The following is a 19,943-nucleotide window of genomic DNA, read 5'->3' as shown; positions in this document are numbered from 1 at the left end:
AAGGTGAAGCTCTATCAATGTGGATTCTACAATAGTTTGAGGTGTGTAAAAGCTCAACCTGAGCCTTGCATGAGCAGGGAAAAATGTGTCAGATAAACATAGGGTAATGCTGTAAATATGATTAGGGTAATATTGCATCAATTTATAAAAACATATTTATTTCATGTTGCCGTTATAAAATACTATAATTTGTTTTGAATTGTGACTGGTTCCCCACCCACCTCCCCTCTGTGGGAAGAAAAGGCCCTTTCTAAGCAAGCGCTCCTCTCTTCCCTCTTCTCTCTATCTGTGTGTGTGTCTTTCTCAGAGTTACTGTTTTACAGGTTTGCTATCATCAAGGGCTTTTTATAAAACATCTTTGTCTTCAGAGGCAAAATGAAAGCGTGAGTTTTTCTAGTATTTCATTTTAATTCACATGATTCTAAGTGGAAGAACAGGAGCTTGCTGCTGCTTTGTTTAGCGTAGACTGCCCAGCACTTAGATGAGGGATGCAGTAGGTTTTATCCTATAGAGCTCCCCCTTATGAGTCAAATAAACCTGATTTTCATTTTGGATACTGGTTCTACCACTCGTCAGCACTGTGTTCTTGGACAAGTTATTTAATTTCTGTGAGAGTTTCAGTTTCCTCTTCTGTAAAATGGGAATATTAAGACCCTTCTCTCAATAGTTGTGATTAAGTGAGATTTTAAGTCCACAACAAGGAATTAAGAAGAACAGAACCATAGAAACCTATATCTTGGAGAATATTTGCTTTAGTTATCTAGCTGAAGATTGGGCCTTCAGACAAAGTATTACTATTCTGATTTTATGGATGGTTAGCTGAAGAAAAATAAAACACACTAAAGTTTCCAAAATAGTGAATGATGGTGCAAAATTTGAACTCAGGTGTCTGTCTCCTAAGACTAGTATGATCTTGTTGAATTTTCTCATTTAACAAATAAGTCAAGAGAAAGAAACTTAATTACTTTATAACACACATCTATTTCACCTCCCATGAACCCAGCCAAACTGCATGATTCTGAAGGGCAGGAATTGATATCCCCATTACCTACAGTCATAGAGTAAAAATTGAGAGACAAAAATGATTAAAGTATTTATGTATGTGTGTGTATATATATACTCTCAGTCCACGGGTCAGCTGGGTTGACCCATATTCTGTACTGATGATCAGCTCTGCATTAGGCACATAATCTGCTGATTTTGGCTAGGTTCTCTCTTACGTTTGCACATCAGTTGGCTGAGGCTGGTCTAGGATGACTTCAGCTGGAACAACTGGGCTTTCTTTACTGTGATCTCTCATCTTCTATCAAATGTTGGTGGTAGGGCTTCAAGAGAGAACATGGACCTACACAAGGCTTCTTGAGGTCTTGGCTCAGATCTGGTATTCTGTTACTTACACTAATTTATATTGGCCAGAGGCAATCATGAGGTCATCCCAGATTCAAGAGGTATCACTTTTTTTTAAAAAAATTTATTGTTATTCAATTATAGCTGTCTGCATTTTTTCTCCATCCCTCCACTCTCCACTCCACCCCAGCCGAACCCACCTCCCTCCCCCACCTCCACCCTCACCCTTGATTTTGTCCATGTGTCCTTTATAGTAGTTCCTGTAAACCCCTCTCCCCACTGTCCCCTCCCCACTCCCCTCTGGCTATTGTTAGATTGTTCTTAACTTCAATGTCTCTGGTTATATTTTGTTTCCTTTTTTCTTTTGTTGATTATGTTCCAGTTAAAGGTGAGATCATATGGTATTTGTCCCTCACTGCCTGGCTTATTTCACTTAGCATAATGCTCTCCAGTTCCATCCATGCTGTTGCAAAGGGTATAAGCTCCTTCTTTTTCTCTGCTGCGTAGAATTCCACTGTGTAAATGTACCATAGTTTTTGGATCCACTCATTTGCTGATGGGCACTTAGGTTGCTTCCAGTACTTGGCTATTGTCAATTGTACTGCTATGGACATTGGGGTGCATAGGTTCTTTTGGATTGGTATTTCAGGGTTCTTAGGGTATAATCCCAGCAGCAGAATTGCTGGGTCAAAGGGCAGTTCCATTTTTAGTTTTCTGAGGAAATTCCATACTGCTTTCCACAGTGGCCTCACCAGGCTGCATTCCCACCAACAATGTACTAGGGTTCCCTTTTCTCCACATCCTCTCCAACATTTGTTTGTTGATTTGTTTATGTTGGCCACTCTGACTGGTGTGAGATAAGAGGTACCACTTTTTCAGGTACAAAGCAGCATAATACAAAGAATGTGGATACAGAGTGGAAATAAGAATTGTGAAAAATTTTGCAATTAATTTAAAGATATGATATATACATATGTAAGGAATATAGGTATTAAGTGTCTCATCAAGGAAAGGTTGGGCTGACATTAAACAAGGTAACCAAGGAATGGAAATCATTCTCCATATTATAATTAAAAGCAAATAAAATATAAACCTAATAGAAGCCAGAGTAGTTAGCATTGGGGAACTATCCAGGGAATGGTAAGTCCACCTTAAGAGAGGGACTGAATGAACAAAAAAGGGAGGGATTTTTGATTTTGCCTACTTATGGAAACTTATGCATTCCTGCTAGAAAATTTCAGAGGCATTGAAAAAAAACACGGAAGATTCCTTTCTTGTGCCTGATGAGTAGTCAGTCCATTGAATAAATCAAACATGTGCGCTCACCTGTTGCCACACTTGTCCTGTGGACTCTGTAGCACCTCTGGGCAAGGGAAACACGTAGTCAGTACATGCAGAGATTCACTCTCTTGGCGCGTTGTAGATTGGTCTAAGATTGGAGCCATCAGTGGGGCAGCTGGTTAATCTGTCCATTCTCCTTGGCCTTTTGATCACCCTGGGTGGAGAACAGGGTGCCAGTTTTGGGGTGCTCTTTCCAAAACATAGATCTGAACCTTTTATACCTGTACTTAAAACTCTTCAGTAGCCCCTTTATATTGCTTTTAGTAAAGTTAAAACTCTTTAACATGTTTCTCACATGCCTTTTAATGCCTCAGTCTCACCTCTTACCCTTTCCAGCCCCAGAGTTCTTTGCTGTAGCCACTACCTTGTTTCCCCTTAAGAAAGTTAAGAAACTAGGTAGTTTCTTAAGGGGAAAGGGTCTTACTCATTTCTGTAATCCCAGCACATAGCAGGGTAGGGGTTCCATACTGTTCATTAAATGAAATGTTTAAATGAATATTTCTTCAATGAATAAATGAATGAATAAAATTTAGAACAAAACTTTCTAGAAGAAATGCTGTCAGACTGAGGAAAAGAGAGGGGTTTTTTTGTTTGTTTGTTTGTGTGTTGCTGGATATTTATTCCGAGTTATAGGGAGAAGAAAACGTCTCCCTGAAAGATCTTATTTTAATTCTGTCATGTTGCTAATGCTCTTATTTGATACGCTGAACTTCCTTTGATGAGAATGTTTTGCTGCATTGCATTCCCTCTCTCCCTCTGACTGCCTTCTCAGCACAAGCTTTCATGAAGAGGAGAAGAATCTTCTCGTGTGCAATCTGTAAGCCATTTCTTTATTATCGCTATCAAGCTGCAGTATCTGTGTGAAAATTTTGACAAGTTCCAGTTAACAAGACAGGTGCAGCTGATTAACAAACTTTGTTGGTTCCCTGCGACTGCTCAACATCAGCTTATAATAGATAAAGATTTGTTTTTCACAGAGTGATTATCTATCTGCCAGACTTAATGCCTTTTTTGACGTATCAAGTCCAGGGTTTCATGGCATGGTTTTAGGAACTTGTGTGTCACCCTATTGGTTCTTAATGGGCAGGAGGCTTAACTTAATTATACACATATCTACACATATGTTCACACACATATGTGTATATATCCATATATGCATGAACATACACATTTATGTGTGTGTGTAGTCTTTTATGGTTTTCTTATTACATTGTTTTGGCAATTACATTTAATCCTGACAACAACTCTACCAAATAGGTATGATTTTCCTATTTATTGATAAGGCAAACAAGGCTCAGAAAGGTGGTTAAAGTTACACAGGGAAAGGTAGGCTTAGAACTTTAATATTTTTTCCCATAATGCTAGGTATCAGATTGGACTCAGTGTAGGCAATGTAAAAATATGGAATATGGGTCAGATTTGTTGAAAATAAAAAGAGGCTTAGATTTAATACCCAACTCAATCCCATATTACCTACATTACCTTTGATATGTCGTGACACCAAGGCAAACTCACCCTAAGCTCCTATTCAGTTCTACCTAAGTCACACCGACCTGGCTACATGGTGGCACAGATGGACACCAAGCAGCTGTCTCACGGTGTGTTATATACACACTTCTCTCCATTATCAGAGTAGGTTTGTATCAAGCAGTTGTCTCAAAAGAAGTTACTGCCATCTCTCATATGAAAATTACATATGCCTAACTTAAGGATTCAAATTCATTTTTAAATTTAAATATTACTATTAGCAGAATAAAAGTAGGATGAATGATTTGCCAATTACTAAAGAAAGAAAGAACACCATAAGAAAGATTTCAAGGAATTGCGAAATATTACAAAAGTTAAAAAAATTGTAGAAAAGCATAAATAAAATGAACCATAAAAGAAAATAACCAATAAAAGATAAACAAAATCACTCGGTGTAAAGCCACATGAAATGGTAAAAGGAGAAAATTGACTAGAGATTTGCCCTAGTTGAAACATACCATAAAACTACAATCAACAAAACAGTGGCTGACTATCCCTAGAATAAACACACAGATCAGTGGGACACAAGTGGAAGTCCACACATAAACTCGAGCACATAAATATTTATTATGTGGAAAAGTGGCATTTAAGATTAGAAAGTAAAGGGATGACTTAATTCATAAGAGTTGGAACAATTTGCTCACCATTAAGGAAAGAAATGTCATGCTGCTTCTTCATGTTTTACACTCAAATTTGTAACGAATGAAAGGTATTTAAACTTTGATATTAGGGAAATTTTCCAAATATGCATAAAATAATATACAAAACACTCAAGGATCCACCACTAAGATGCAGCAGATGTTAATTTTGTTATTTTTAAAATTTTCCTTTCTTTTATTGATTTTGATAAATATAACATTATAGGTACAGCTAAATCCTTCTCTCTTTTCATCTTCCTTTTTCCCAGAAGTAACAACAGTCTTGAAATTAATGGGTATTACTTCCATGTGTGATTTTATGCTTTTAATGTGCATGCCTGTGTTACATTCAAGTATACTGTTGTTTTCTGTTATAATGATTGCCTTCTTACTAAACATAGTTTTCAAGGGTATCTATTGATAAATGTTGCCCTAGTTCATTCATTTTAAATACTTATTATATTAATGAACAATAATTTATGCATTTTCATTCTGAGTTAAGTGGTTTAAGTTTGTTTTGCTATTGCAATGAACATTATTGTATGTATCTCCTTATACAACGTGTAAAAATGTCTTAGAAGAACACACAGAGGTAGAATTGCTAGGTCATTTGTTATAGCATCTTTATATTTACTGTCAGATTACCTTCAAGGAGGCTATTCTATTTCGCATGCTTACCAGTGATGTGCAAAAATCCCTGTTTCCTGCGTAATACCAACACTTGTTATTTTGAGATTTACTATTGTTTTGCTTTTCTGATGGGTAAGAAATGTATTTCACTATTTTCTTAATTTACCTTTCCTCAATTACCTTCCATGTATTTTTAAACCTTGTATTTCTTTATAACTTGTCTGATATCCTTGGCCTATTTTCTACTGGATTGCCATTATATTTTGATGTATAGGAGTTCTTTATAGGTTTGTGTATTAATACTTTTCCATTACAAGGGTCATGCATGCTTTCTTCAATCATTGACATGTCTTTTCATTTGTTTTCAATATATTTTGATAGAATCAGTTTTTGTAAAATAGTCAAAAATATTTATGTTTTTCTTCATGGCTTATGCTTCTGCTGTTTTGTATAAAAAGTCCCTACATACCCTGAGTCTGTTAAATAATCTGCTGTGTTTCTCTTTGTACATTTTATTCCTTAATCCATTTGGAATTTATTTTTGTATTTGGTGTGAGGTAGGGATCTAATTTGATGTTTTTCACATATAGGTGACTCATCGACTCAGCACCATTCCTTGACAGTTCAATTTTTTGGCCTGATTTACAATGTCATTCCTGATGTATATTGAGTCTGTTCCTTGGCTTTCCATTCTGATACACTGGTATAGCTCTTGTAGAAGGGAAAGTGACATCATGGAACACATATAAAGGACCCATGGACAAAACCAAAGGAAGGAAATATTGAGGGTGGGGGTGGGTGGGTTGGGAGAAAGTTGTGGTGGGAAAATGGAGACAACTGTACTTGAACAACAATTAAAAAATAAAAATAAATAAATCTGTAGCAATGTAAGCCCCATTGTTTTAATTACCAAAATTTTATAGTAAGTCTTGTTATCTGTTAAGACTGCCATTGCTGTTTTTTTCCCTTGCATTTCCATATAAATTTTATAATCAACTTATAAAATTTTGCCCTGTCTGGTGTGGCTCAGTGGATTGAGCTCCAGCCTGTAAACCAAAGGGTCACTGCTTTCATTCCCAGTCTAAGGCACATGCCTCAGTTGCGGGCCAGGTCCCCAGTAGGGTGTGTGGGAGAAGCAGCCACACATTGATGTTTCTCTCCCTTTCTTTCTCCTTCCCTTTCCCTCTCTGAAAAAATAAATAAATAAAATCTTAAAAAAAAACTTATCAAATTTTACACATATATACACACATACCCCCCCACCCAGCTCAGATTTTGGTGAATTATGTTGATTCCAATAATGAATCTTCAGTCTATGAAAATGATGTATTTTTTCATTTATTTAAGCCTCTTTGATCTGTCTCGGTAATGTTCTATAGTTTCAGTATAGAGGTCTTATTTATTACTTTTATTTATAGGTATTTGATATTTTTGATGTCATAATTTTTATCACTTTAAAATTTTTGTTGCCAGTATGTTGATTTTTAATATTGACTTTGTATCAATGAATTCTAATAGTTTGTGGATTAATTTGAGGTATTCTATATACATAATGTTGACTATGTATATAGTACAAAGTTTTATTTCTTTTTTTCCAACCCTCTTCTTCTCTTTATTTTTATTGCCTATTGCATTGGCAAGAACTTCCAGTACAGGCTTTAATATGAGTGGTGATAGAAAAACAGACATTTCTTTTTGTTCCCAAATACAGTAGAAATACTTTAAAGTTTTCATAATTAAGCATCATATTGCTGCTGTTGTATTTTCAGGTGGATATTCTTTATCATGTTATGATGTTTCCTATAATCAGTTTTCTAAGAGTTGGTTATTATTATTATTTTAAAGGTTTTATTTATTTTTAGAGAGAAGGGAAGGGAAGGAGAAAGAGAGGGAAACATCAATGTGTGGTTACCTCTCATGAGCCCCCTACCGGGGACCTGACTCACAACCCAGGCATGTGCCCTGACTGGGAATCAAACAGGTGACCCTTTGGTTCACAGACCAGCACTCAATCCACTGAGCTACACCAGCCAAGGCAGAGCTGATTATTATTAAAGAATGTAACATTTTATCAAATGCTTTTTCTTTACCTTTTGATATAAATATGGTATATTATAGTGATTAATTTTATCTATTTATTTTTCTTAATTTATTTTTATAGGGAGGGGAAGGGAAGGAGGAAGAGGGAGAGAAACATCAATGTGACAGAAACATTGATTAGTTGTCTCTAGCACATGCCCCAACTGGCATGTGCCCTGACCAGGAATCAACTAGTGACCTTTTGCTTTGTGAGATGACACCCAACCAACTGGTCGGGGCTAATTTTAGAATTTTAAAACAAGCTTGCATCCCTAGAGTAAATAAACGTTAATTATGATTGTTTTCTTTCTCTCCCACTCTAACTGGATTTAATTTGCTAATTTTTTGTTTAGATGTTTGGGAAAGATATTTTCCCCATTTCCTTTTCAGATTTCATTATCAAGTTTGTGTGGGTCACAGAAAAAAAGTTGGAAAATGTCCCCTCACTTTCAGTTATCTGGGATAATTTGTGTAAAATTGGTGTTTTGTTTTCTTTTAGTGTTTAGAAAGCTTAACCAGGGAAATTGCCTGGGCCTGGCATTTTCTTCACAGGAATAATAGTATATTCAATTACCTCTATAAATTTAATAGAATTCCTCAGATTTTGTGTATCTTCTATTAGTTTTGGTAAGGTATTTTCTGTTTGTCTAAGAATTCGCCCTTTTCCTGTAATTTTTCAAATTCATTGCATAGTATCTCTTTATTATAACAACTTTTAATCTTCTTAATGTTTATAGTTATATTTCCTTTTGTATTCCTGAAATTAGTAAATTGTGCTCTTTCTATACTTTTATTGATTATAGGTCCATTGTTTTTAGAGGTTCATTGTTGAAATCTGAGTTGGTTTTGAGATCCAGCAACTTTCTTTGACTCTATCTATTCTAAGTTTTGTTCAGTTTCTCTTTTATTGCATAGGTAGACAATCATACCACCTGTGAATTATGAGTTTTACATCTTTCTTTTTAAGCCGTATACTTTTTACTACCTCTTTTTATTTTATTGTACCAGAATTTTCATTACCATGTTGAATAGAAGTAACAAGAGTGGCAACCTTGTTGTTTCCTGTCTTAAAAGGAGCACGTCTTACATTTCACCATTAAGTGTGATTACTATAAATTTTAAATAGATACCTTCATAATTTGAAGGAGGTTGTTTTCTATAACTAGATTTCACACAGTAATAAAGTTTTTGAATGATGTTAAATTTTATCAGATGTTTTTACTATGCCTATTTGTTAATAATTTAGTATTTCTCACTTAATTTGTTAACATGCTTGCTTGCATTATAGATATTTTTGATGTTGAGTCATCTTTCCATTCCTAAGATATGTCTTACTTTGTTTTGATATATAGTTTGTGCATGTGTATAAATTTACCATTGGATTTGGATTGGTAATTTTTTTTTATTTAGAGTTTTTTCAATAAATGTTTGTAACTGACACAGGGCTACACTTTTTTTTACTGTTTTAAAACTACATTTATTGGGGTGATATTGGTTAATAAAATTATATAGGTCTCAGGTATACAATTCTATAATTCATTATCTGTATATTGTACATTGTGTTCACCACCCCCAGTCAAATCTCCTTCCATCACCACTTACACACCCTTTACCTTCTTCTACCTCCCCCACCCCCCTTTCCCTCTGGTAATCACCACACTGTTGTCTGTGTCTATGAGGATTTTCTGGGTTTTTTGGTTTCTATTTTGGTTTTGGGTATTTTTGTTTTGTTTGTTTAATTTGGTTCTTGCTACACTTTTCTATTCTCCAGTGTTCATGCCTATTTTTGCTTCAAGTTTATAATATCCTTATAAAATCAGTTTGGTAGCTTTCTATCTTTTTCTTTTTCTTAAATTTCACTTAATTTTTATAAAAATAATATATGTCTATAATTTCAAAGTCAAATAATACTACAAAAGCCAAAAGAATCTAACCCTCTTTTTACCTCACCCCCACACTTTTGATTCCTGCTTCTTAAAGCAGGTATCGGCAAACTCCTTCTGTAAAGAAACGCATAGGGAGTAATTTAGGCTTTGTAGTCTATCAAGTCTCTGTCACAACTACTCATCTCTGCTGTTCTTTTGCAAAAGAAGCCAGAGACAACACCTAATGAAGGAGCATGGCTTTTTTTTTTTTTTTTTTAAACGAACGAGGAAGCAGGCAAGATTTGATCTCTGCTCTAGCGGCAATCACTTAAATTTCTTTTCATTGTTTCCTCTGATACTCTATATTTCTAAATAAAATTTCTGTACTACTGTTCATTATTTATGTTAGTTTTATGTATTATTTATCAATTTTGTATTATCAAAGTGGTTAAATTCTTTAACAGTTCTGCTACATAATACAAGTACTTCTCTTCCCCCCATATTTATTTTATTATTTCCATTATTAATATTCAGGCTTTTATTTATTGTGAATAGATGAATATTAATATAGATAGTCTAGTGATACGTGATTAAGTTTTATCTCCTACAACTCCTCTGATGCCTCCTGCGTATTACTAATAGTTGCTTTGTTTTGCTGTTAAATGTGTTTTCAATGTATCTATGCAAATTGCCTGTTTTCACCTGAGCCTTTCCCCCACCTCCTGTATCTTTGCTCAGTTGCATTGGTGTCTGCTTCTCCTGGATGTTTTTTGTCATTAACAGATTGGCGGTAAAATTTGAAATGGAAGATCCAAAAGCATGTGTTGAACATGCCAGTGGAGAGCCAGCCATTTCATTGTTGGAGGCTTCTATATCTAACTTTGAAAATCTTTTATCTTTTTTATTTCACATTTTTAAAATTGTTGTTCAAGTACAGTTGTCTCCGTTTTCCCCCCACCACTACCCCCCACCCCAGCCATCCCCACCTCCCACCCTCGATTCTACCCCCACTTTGGTTTTGTACCTGTGTCCTTTATAGATGTTCCTGAAAACCCTTCCTTCTCCCCCCACCCCCACCATCCCCTCCCACCTCCCCTCTGGTTACTGTCAGTTTGTTTTTAATTGGAAGTTTGTTTTCCCACAGAAGAATTCTTTAATCTCGTGGCTATAGAGGTAATAAACTTGACTGTATTCTGGAATTTGAGTCCAGAGTCTCTGTGCTTTAACCTCTCCAGAGAATGAACCTCTAGTCTCCCATCACAATGGAGAGTCACAGTCACTTGGGTGTTTGGTGTGAGGGAAAGAATCTGGACACTTAATTTCTCTTTATAAGGACTTCGTATCTGCTGTGCCTGACACCCTACTTTCAGTCATACCAAATACTTCCAATGTTTTGTATCTCTGGAATTCTGATATAAGAATTATTTCTTAACTTTTTAATGTAGCACTTTTTCAGTCTTCTAGTACATGCACATAAGGCTGAATTTTAACTTCTCTTTATATTGCTTTTTTTATGTGCCACAAGATCTGATATATAGTGATGAAACAATCATCCAATTCTAAATATTTTTAAATTTCTATCATTATTTCTTCTTTGACACATGAAAAATCAAGAATATGTAATAATTTGGTTCGTAGGAAGTGCTCAGAAGTTTGCTATTATTAGAGTTGTTATCATTAACTCATAGGTTCTGTTTCTTGTGATGCATTTTGAGTAAATAACTAATAATTTAAGATTAAGTAAAATATGGAAAGCCAAGATTTCCTGAGCTTCCTATTTCAATTTCCCTTTGACTCTCACAACCACAGACAGCCTTGCTAAACAGGCTGGAAAACATTTTAAAAAGTGCATGGGTGGGGAATGGTGGGAGATGGTATTCTTTTTGCATGTAGTGTCACAAAGTGTGAGCTCTGTGGTCAGAACACCTAAGATTTAAGTCCTAGCTCTACCAGTTAATAGTTCTAGGATCTATATTTAGGGAAGGGGGAGACAGTTAGCCTTTATTAACTTCAACTTCCTCATGTCTGAAGTTGGGCTAAAATAAACGACTTTTGTTTATGGATGTAGATGCTAAATAATATAGATATTTAAAACGCCTGGGAAATTTTCCTGGCACAGTATAGGATATCAATGATCAATAAATGTTCCACTCTCTCATTTATGTATCCCAGCCTCACATAGGCACATTATTTCTGTAACAGATGTCCCCCTAATTTAGATCCTGAAAGTGTAGTATGGCTTCCAGGTTCACTGGAAATGGATCGGATACCTGGAATCTCAGAAGAAAAAAGGGGGATTAAGCTCTGTGAGGTTCAAAGGCTATTTGTCCCCTTGATATTGATTTTCTTAAATCAGACAGTAGCCTAGACCCTGGGAGAAATAATTGAGCTGACAACAGGCAGGTTTGGGTTATTAATAATGAAATAGCCTTGGACATACTTGATGACTTAATTTAATGACAGAAGAGAGTTCTGAAACTGAAATGCCTGGAGATGGGGTCAGTGGCTAGATCTCTAAGGAGAAAGAAAAACGTAAATTATTCCTAAGAGCTTATTTCATACAGCAAAACATTTTATGGTAGTCCCAAACATGAGGCCAGAGGAAATGGTTAAGATTTTCTTTTTTCAAGAAAACAAAATTTTAAAGGCTTGAAATTTTTTCATTATATTTATTTTTGCCCTTATTTTGAAAAACAGACTTGGTTAGTTAAGGAATTTTGGAACCTTAGTGAGTAACTCAAAGATAGAGATCATGGGCATTTTTTTTTTAATCCCCTAGATTCAATATCAACTCTCCTTCTATTAATTATAGGACTTGAAAGAAGTTAGTTAAACCCTCTGAGCCTCAGTTTCCACATCTGTGAAATGGAGATGTTAATATTTCATTGTAGTCATAGGAAAATATTTAAAACATTTAAAAATTGTACAAAATACCTGGCACTTGCTATTATATAATGCCTCACCCAATAAATATTTGTTCAGTGAAACAATACATGAATTTTGATGTTTCCCTCCCTTTGCCTCTGGGTGGAAAAGCTAATCTATGGGAACCTCTTGAAAGCTTTCTCTTTCTCCAGCTATTCTGGCTGTGCTTGCTCTGGTCTTCATCCTCTCTCCTTTGGACAGGGTCAGTTGTCATTTAGCGTCTTTTAACCCCAATTCTCTTCTCTTTCCCAATCTCTTCTTCCAAGTATGACAAAGTTACTTATTAAAATAAGGGCCTAATCTTTTTTAACTCTACTACCCTCCTGGAAGGACTTTATAGTCTTCTAAAACACTCCACTCCCCCATTTTAAAGGTGAGACCCAGAGAGGAAAGGGACTTGCCTAAGACCTATGCCCCTAAAAACTGATGCTAAAATTAGAGTTGAGCCCAGTATCCCTAGCCCCTAGCAGAGGATAGTAAAGGGGGTGCAGAAAAGGGCCTATAACCTCCAGTTCTAGTTTAAAGGGTGCCTAGCAATTGCGGAATTTTTTAACCTTAGTTTTGCACTGCTGTTGTCTTTATTTTGTTGAACTTCAAATGTACTGCTGTCGCTATAATGATATCATTCATTTTCATGCAGATTCTAGGCCAGCCTAGAGGAATGGCATAATTTAGTGTTTACCAAATATGGCTGTGAACACTGTATGTGTATTAACTTATTTCATCCTTATCAGTAACCCCAGGTACCAGTATTATTCCCACTTTCCAGATGAGGAAACAAAGAAAGATTTAGTAGTTTGGCAGGGTCATACAACTTGAGAATGGTAAACTGGGATTAAAACTCAGGCTCCCAGGTTCCAGAGGCTGTGCTGCTGACTACTGTGCTAAGCTGGAACAAACACACTGAATTTCTGTGGGCGTGGTTTATCCTCACTGTACTGTTGGCAGCCAGTCTATATGGATTCCTTAAACCCTGCTTATTACTAATTATCCAGTACTAATTATCAGGAAGTGGCAATTTACATAACACAGTCTTCTGATTAACTTCTTCCTCTTTCTTTTTCAGAGAGTAATTTTCAACATTGTTAACTTCAGCAAAACCAAGAGTCTTTATAGAGATGGGATGGCCCCTATGGTAAAATCTACTAGCAGGCCAAAATGGTAAGTGACCCACAGAATGGAATGTATTTCTGGTTGGAGAATTTGACCCAGAGCTGAAGTTTATCTGCTGTATGGATAGGGCTTAGCCTCACTGGCACTAAGAAGAAGATGAGTTTCTGGATGAGCGTTGGTTAGGCTCGAGGTGCTGTGTTTTGAGAATGTTGGGATAGAGAACATGGTCCCATGTTTGGATGGACCAGTGTTCTGAGGGAAGGTGCAATGTGGTGTTCGGTTAACTCCCTCTCCCGTTTGCCTTCTATCATGATATCTTTGGAAGCTTAATTAAAGTTGACTCCATGTCGTTTGTTATTTTCGCCTGAGCAAAGATGTTGTGCAGTAACTTGGGAGGACACTGGAAACTACATTTTAGTAGATTTTCCTTGCTTTTCTTGTTTTCTTTGGTGTTTTTGTGTAGATGTACTGATGGTGTGTGTTTTTTTGTGGACGTTATAGTTCTGTTTGTCCCATTGCTGGAGTGAGAATGAGAGCTGGATAGGATTGCTCAGTAGCAGTGATAATAATGATGACAGTATGGATGATAATGATAACTGCTCTTACTTACGTAGAGCCCATTCTTTGTCAGATGTTTTACATTTGCTGTTACTATTCTCACAACATTTTTGCAAGAGAAATATTTAAATATTTCTATATTACTGATGAAGAAATTGAGGATGGGGGAAAGGTTAAGTGCTTTCTAAATATGATAGCTAGTCAGGAGAGGAGTCTGCATTATTTTCATTACCCTATATTGCCATTCAAACCAATTACTTAGTTCATCATTTACTCATTTATTCATCCATTCATTCATTTATTCACTCAATAAATAAATGATTGAGTGCACCAAAACAAGAGATTTTAAAGACAGAAACCAAGTGTTACTCATCTATCACACAGTAGGTGTTAAGTGAATGCTTGTTGAACTGAACTGAATTTATTATGAGAATTTACATGTAAAGTGCCTGGCACTTGCTAAGTGCTCAGTAAATGTCATCTATTATTAATAGTATTATGTAAAAACTACACAAATGCAAGGAATTGTTAATATGATTCTAGCTTTGATCCCTGTTCAAAATTTAATGACTAGTGAGAAGATCATCTCCAAATGTCTATATTTATAGAAAACTAGCAATTCATAAATATTGAATTGTGCTTTTATCTATAAATGATGCTTGGCAATTTTCTATAAACGTTGGGCTGAGCAGCTCAGGTTTGCACAAATGCAGGCATTTGATAATGGTAATGAAAACTGTTTATTAAAATATAAAAATATCTTCCAGAGCCTGTTTTTTGCTTTGCTCTATCAAGTCAACTATACTGCTGTTCCTTAATTCCTTTTTGACAGTGGGATCTGGGCCAGGGGGAGGCCTTTGCCTTCAGTCTCTGAAGGCAGCCCAAGTGGATAATAATAGCACACATGTTTCTCTTAACAGACGTGTGTGTCAATGCATACTTCCCACCTTTCCAACAAAAGTCATCACCGTTGATCTGCTCACAGAGGCCTTCCAAATAACCCTGTACTTCTTTTACCGGGCTCTGTGTCCAGGCCGTGCCCAATAGTCACCATCCTGTTTTCTCATGTGCTCTGTTCCCGAGTCCTCTCTTCTTTTGTGCTTTTGAAAATTCTTAAGCCTTAATTATTGCGTTTTGTCTTGTTTCATTTCTCATGGACTATCAGTTGGGTCTACTCTGTCAGGGCTCTTGACAAGATTGTGAAATATTAACGAGTCCTTGCATTTGTATTATAATGCCTTAGAGTTAAGTTCGTGCTCCTGTCCCATGTTGGTAAGCTCTCAGCAGCAGTCATCCAGTCAGTGGACTTCTCTAATGGTCTGAGAGACTAGAGCTTCAGACCTGAGTTTGTTGTATTCATTAAGTCTGTAAGGTACAAGGTACCAGAGCAAGTCAGGTTGTTATATGTTTAATCTCTTCTATTTTTTACTTTACCATCCCCTTTGGATGCAAAGCTGTTCACATTTCTGCACAGTCACCTTTCCCTAAGCCAGATGTTTAGATATTTGTATATTTAATAAGACCTTATTGAGCACCTTTAATGTACCACACGTTATTCTAGAAATTAGGGAGATAGAATGAATGTGACAGTAAAGATCTGTTCCTAAATGGAACTTTGATTTTAGAATTTTATTACGTGCCCTTTACAGGCTATAATGTTACTTTCCTTGCTATTGGTTTGTTCTAAAGATTCTTTCTGTCCTTTTGGTGCTTTCTCCCTAGGACTTTCTTCCATTCCTTATGTTGATTGCCTGTACCAGAACCCATCTTCCAGTAGTCACTATCCTACATGTTCCCAGGATAACATAAAGTGTATGTGACTGTTTGGCTCTCAGAATATCACATTTTACTGGCCCTATGGAGTTCATCACAATTTAGGATTCTAGACAATGGCCTGACTCAAGGCTGACAAATAACCTACAGATCCCAATGTTAGAATATCTCCTTTCTTGTCTCACTAATTCCAGTTTCCACGATACCAAGGCAACCATCATAACAAAAGGAGAAGTAGCTGAAACTTTTTCTGGTCTGGGGGCATTGCCTATTTTAATATTCAAATAGACCATGGGAAATTTCTTACCTCATTACAAACATTAAAAACCCTAAATTTCCTAGGTGAAATATACCTAATGGGAAAACAAACTTTTCATTACCTTTTCAAGCCAGGTGTTTAGATATTTGTTTACTTAATAAGATGTTATCGAGCACCTTTAATGTGCCACACATTATAAACATTAAGTAAATATTATTATTCACCTATCAAAGGGAGCTGTGACTGATCCCATGCAAAGATGTCTTCAGGTCTTAGTAGAGGTCTGGTAATCAATTAGTTGTGGAAAGCAAATGAGCAAAAGCAGCAAAGAAAAAGCTGTTACGCAAATATATGATCAGGGAAGGCTGCTTCGCCTTGAGGAGATAACTTCACAATAGCAAGCAGCAAAATGGAGAAGCTGGAAAATTCAGAAGTTTTCTGCTGCTTATTTTAGTTCACTCTTATTCTGTTTACATATTAGATTTTTAAAGGATTATTGATTGTTAATATTCTGTAGCATCAAGTGTCTGCAACCATAACTCATTAATAATTTTTAACATTTTCAAAAGCTGAAATTGCTACTTGGCACTGCTAAGAATTGGCCTTACAGAACAACTGGTGCCTGTATTCTCACCTCTGCAGAAACTAAGGCTGTGATATTTACACAACTAGGAAGTAATAACATCAGCCAGAGACCTCAGGACTCCAAGTACTGTTCCTCCCATACTCCATTCTTGGGGAGGGTGGACGAAGAGGGCAAAACAAAGTAGGAATCAGATGTGTGGTCTTTGGTAGATCTGAAATAACTTCTCGGATTGATTTGTTCATTATAGTAGATTGAGGAGATTACACCAAATTTTAGAGGTGGTTTCCATTTAACACATTTTTATTGAGCATATGGCAGTGTGCTAGGTTCTGAGGTAATAAATATGAATCCGATCTGGATTATGTCTTTCAAATTTTACTTTTCAGAGGTTGAAATGAAACACAAACATGAACAGGTGATATAAGGAGCATTGTGCTAAGAACCAGTAGGGAGGTGTGTAAAGTGGGCTGTAGGATTAGAGAGGGAAGAGACTGATGCTATTAGGACTGCAGGGGAGGAAAGGAGAAGCATTTAGGGCAGGTGGTATTTCAGCTAGGTGCTGAGGAGATGGTACAAGAACAAAAATAAGAGAATAGGACTCCAAATGGAAGAAATAACGTGATGAGCCATGGTGCCACCTTCATGATTCTCAGTTTCCTCATTGTAAAAAGTGCATAATAATATTTTCAGACTTGTTATAAGAAACAAATGTGAAATCGATGTGTATATACTTTTTAAGATCTCAAGGATCTTATTAATTCAATAAACTTTCTGACTTTTTCTCTTCCTCTTTCTCACCCAAAACTGATTGGTAACTGCGTAGTTGTAGTCAACCAGGATTGTGCCAAGTATTAGACCAAAACAGTGACGAGAGATATGGTCACTGTTCTCATATAGCTCATGGCCTACTGGGTTAGACATTAGATGTGTAACTCTTGTTAAGTGTAATAACTGTTACAACCTGGGTAATTCAGCATGCTGTGGAAACTATTTAGCATGCTATATAGCATTTAACTCTTAATCTGCTCCCACAATAAGAGATCTTCATTAGGTGTGTTATTTATACTGAGAGCTGAAAGATGAGGAGGAGTTTGATCATAGCAAGTGGGAATGCCTGTGAAATAATAGAATTTGTTTGAAGGCCAAGAGGTTAGAAAACATTACATTTTTACAACAAAGGCCAATGTGATTGGAGCATGAAGTTCTAAGGAGAAATTAACTGAAGCAATAGGCAGGAGTAAAATTGAGGTGAGCCTTTAAGTCAAACTAAACTGCTGGGCCTGATTCAGAGGGCAATGTAGAGAAATTGAAGGGATTAACCGGGGCAGGACATGATAAGATTGACATTTTAGAAAGATCAGTTTTGTTGTTGAATAGAGTATATTTTCAAGAGGAGGACAATTGTTTAGAGGTGTTTGCAGTATGTTAAGATACAGCTGATAATGTATTAGGACGGTAATAGTAGTGATGAAAACAAGTTGGGTGGATTTGAGGGTTAACAAAAGATTGACCTAACTTTGTGACTGACTAGATGTGACTGGTAAAAGAGGGGGAATTCTGAATGGCTCCCAAGTCATTACCCACTCCTGACTAGCAGGGTTGACCAACCCTCCTGGTTTGCCTGGAACTACTGGTTTTCCTGGGACATGGGAATTTTTTTTCTTTTTGGTGCAAAAGGAAAGAGGTTTTATTCTGGTACCACATGATCTAAGAGAATGGTAGACTTCTGTCTCAAAGGCCATCTCATCTTCCTGCTCAACCCCACTGTTCCTTATAGGTATAGAGAGGGAGGGCTATTATTTCTATCCAATTATCTTGCTAGCTTTTGTGCACTTGGGGCCCCATCCATTCATCTTTCTAGCTTTTGGTGCACTCAGGCCCTATCCATTCATATTTTTAACTTTTAGTAGTACTCAGTGTAATAACTCCCCCTGCCACCACCTTGGCCAATGAGGAGACTCCCGGGCACCTGTCTTTGGTGACAACTCCCCCCTTCAAAACTCTGGACCTTGTAATCTTACAAGGGTAAATGGATGAAGGTCTCATCTTCTGTAGTTACTTCTTGCTGTCAAAAAGTATAGTCTTACCTACCCCCAGACTCAGAGACTCTTAGTGTCTATTAAAGGAAAAGGGGCATCAGAAATGGAGGGAAGAATTTACACGAGGGAGAAAGACTGCTGTCTTCGGAGAGTGGCACACACGCGGTGTGTAGAGGATGGCACTGCTGAGCAGGTGAAGCTGGTAGAGTGCTTCAGTTTCAAGAGACCGTGTTGCAGATGTGCTTCCAAAGTGAGACCTATTGTACAAACAATCAAGTATTTAGTGAGGGGTGTGCCTAGTAGTGCAGAGGGAATTGTGGTGAAATTGGAAACTGGAGAGACTAAAGGATCCCCATGACTTAATCCTGAGTGGGACTTTGGGTGCACACCCAACAGCAGGATACATTTGCCAAGGAAGCCACTGTCTGGGAAATGCCAAATAAAATAAAAAATAACATTGTCACTTAGCTTTGAAAGGCACTGTGCCTTTTCAAAAGAGGAATTTTAAATCTCCTTTGGGAGTACTGGTCCAGCTTTCCCTTGCAGTATGAGATATGGGAATATAAACTTTAAATTGGGGATTTCCTGGGAAAACCTAGACAAATGGGTCATTCAACTCTTGAGTGATAAGGCCACGATTAAGACTCAGCGAGATGACTCTAAAGGTAGAACAAAAGAAAGGCCCTATGTAAACACTGGGAAGATAAAAAACAAAAGTACACAAAAAGTAAATTGGCATAATCCACTAATACTCTAATCAGTTTTATCAGTAACACTAATGCTATTACCAATTACCCTTGAATATTTTCTTATAAAGTGATAGTACCAAAAACTGTGTTTGCATTTGGGTTAAGGTTCAGAGTTAACTCCCTTTGCATCTTGGGTTAGGAATGACTAAGAAATCCTGAACACCTTGAACCACTTACACAAATACTTACCGCGGCATTAGATTAAAATGTCCATGTAGGTTTTTTGTTTGTTTGTTTGTTTTTTTAAGAATTGGAAAATGTACTGGAACGAGATCAGGAATAGGAATCTAAAACTCTGAGTCCTATTCTTGGCAATACTGTTCTAAGAGTTAAACAATCAGAAAAGATCAATATTATAGAAAAATCTTTGTATACAAAGTATTCATTATAGGGTAGTTGATAATGACAGAAACTCAAACCAAATTAAATATTCAAAGCTAGGAAAAATTGCTGAGTAAATTATAGTGAGTCAACTCAATGTAGTATTATGCATGCATTAAAAATAGTTTCCAGG

General features: G+C 36.5%; 1 protein-coding gene across 3 annotated transcripts in view; it reads left to right on the top strand.

Annotated features, from left to right (window-relative positions):
• AGBL4 (AGBL carboxypeptidase 4) overlaps positions 1-19,943 on the top strand; it is a 1,086,758-nt gene that overhangs the window by 450,411 nt on the left and 616,404 nt on the right. For all 3 annotated transcript variants that reach the window (XM_045204170.2, XM_045204171.3, XM_024571127.4), the window contains exon 4: positions 13,419-13,513. In XM_045204170.2, the coding sequence (XP_045060105.2) occupies positions 13,419-13,513 (95 nt within the window). The remainder of the gene's footprint in view (positions 1-13,418; positions 13,514-19,943) is intronic.

The sequence above is a fragment of the Desmodus rotundus genome, chromosome 3, assembly GCF_022682495.2.
Source record: "Desmodus rotundus isolate HL8 chromosome 3, HLdesRot8A.1, whole genome shotgun sequence".
Taxonomy (NCBI): Eukaryota; Metazoa; Chordata; class Mammalia; order Chiroptera; family Phyllostomidae; genus Desmodus; species Desmodus rotundus.
The sequence above is the reverse complement of the archived record's forward strand: the minus strand, read 5'-3'. Positions and strand labels throughout refer to the sequence as shown.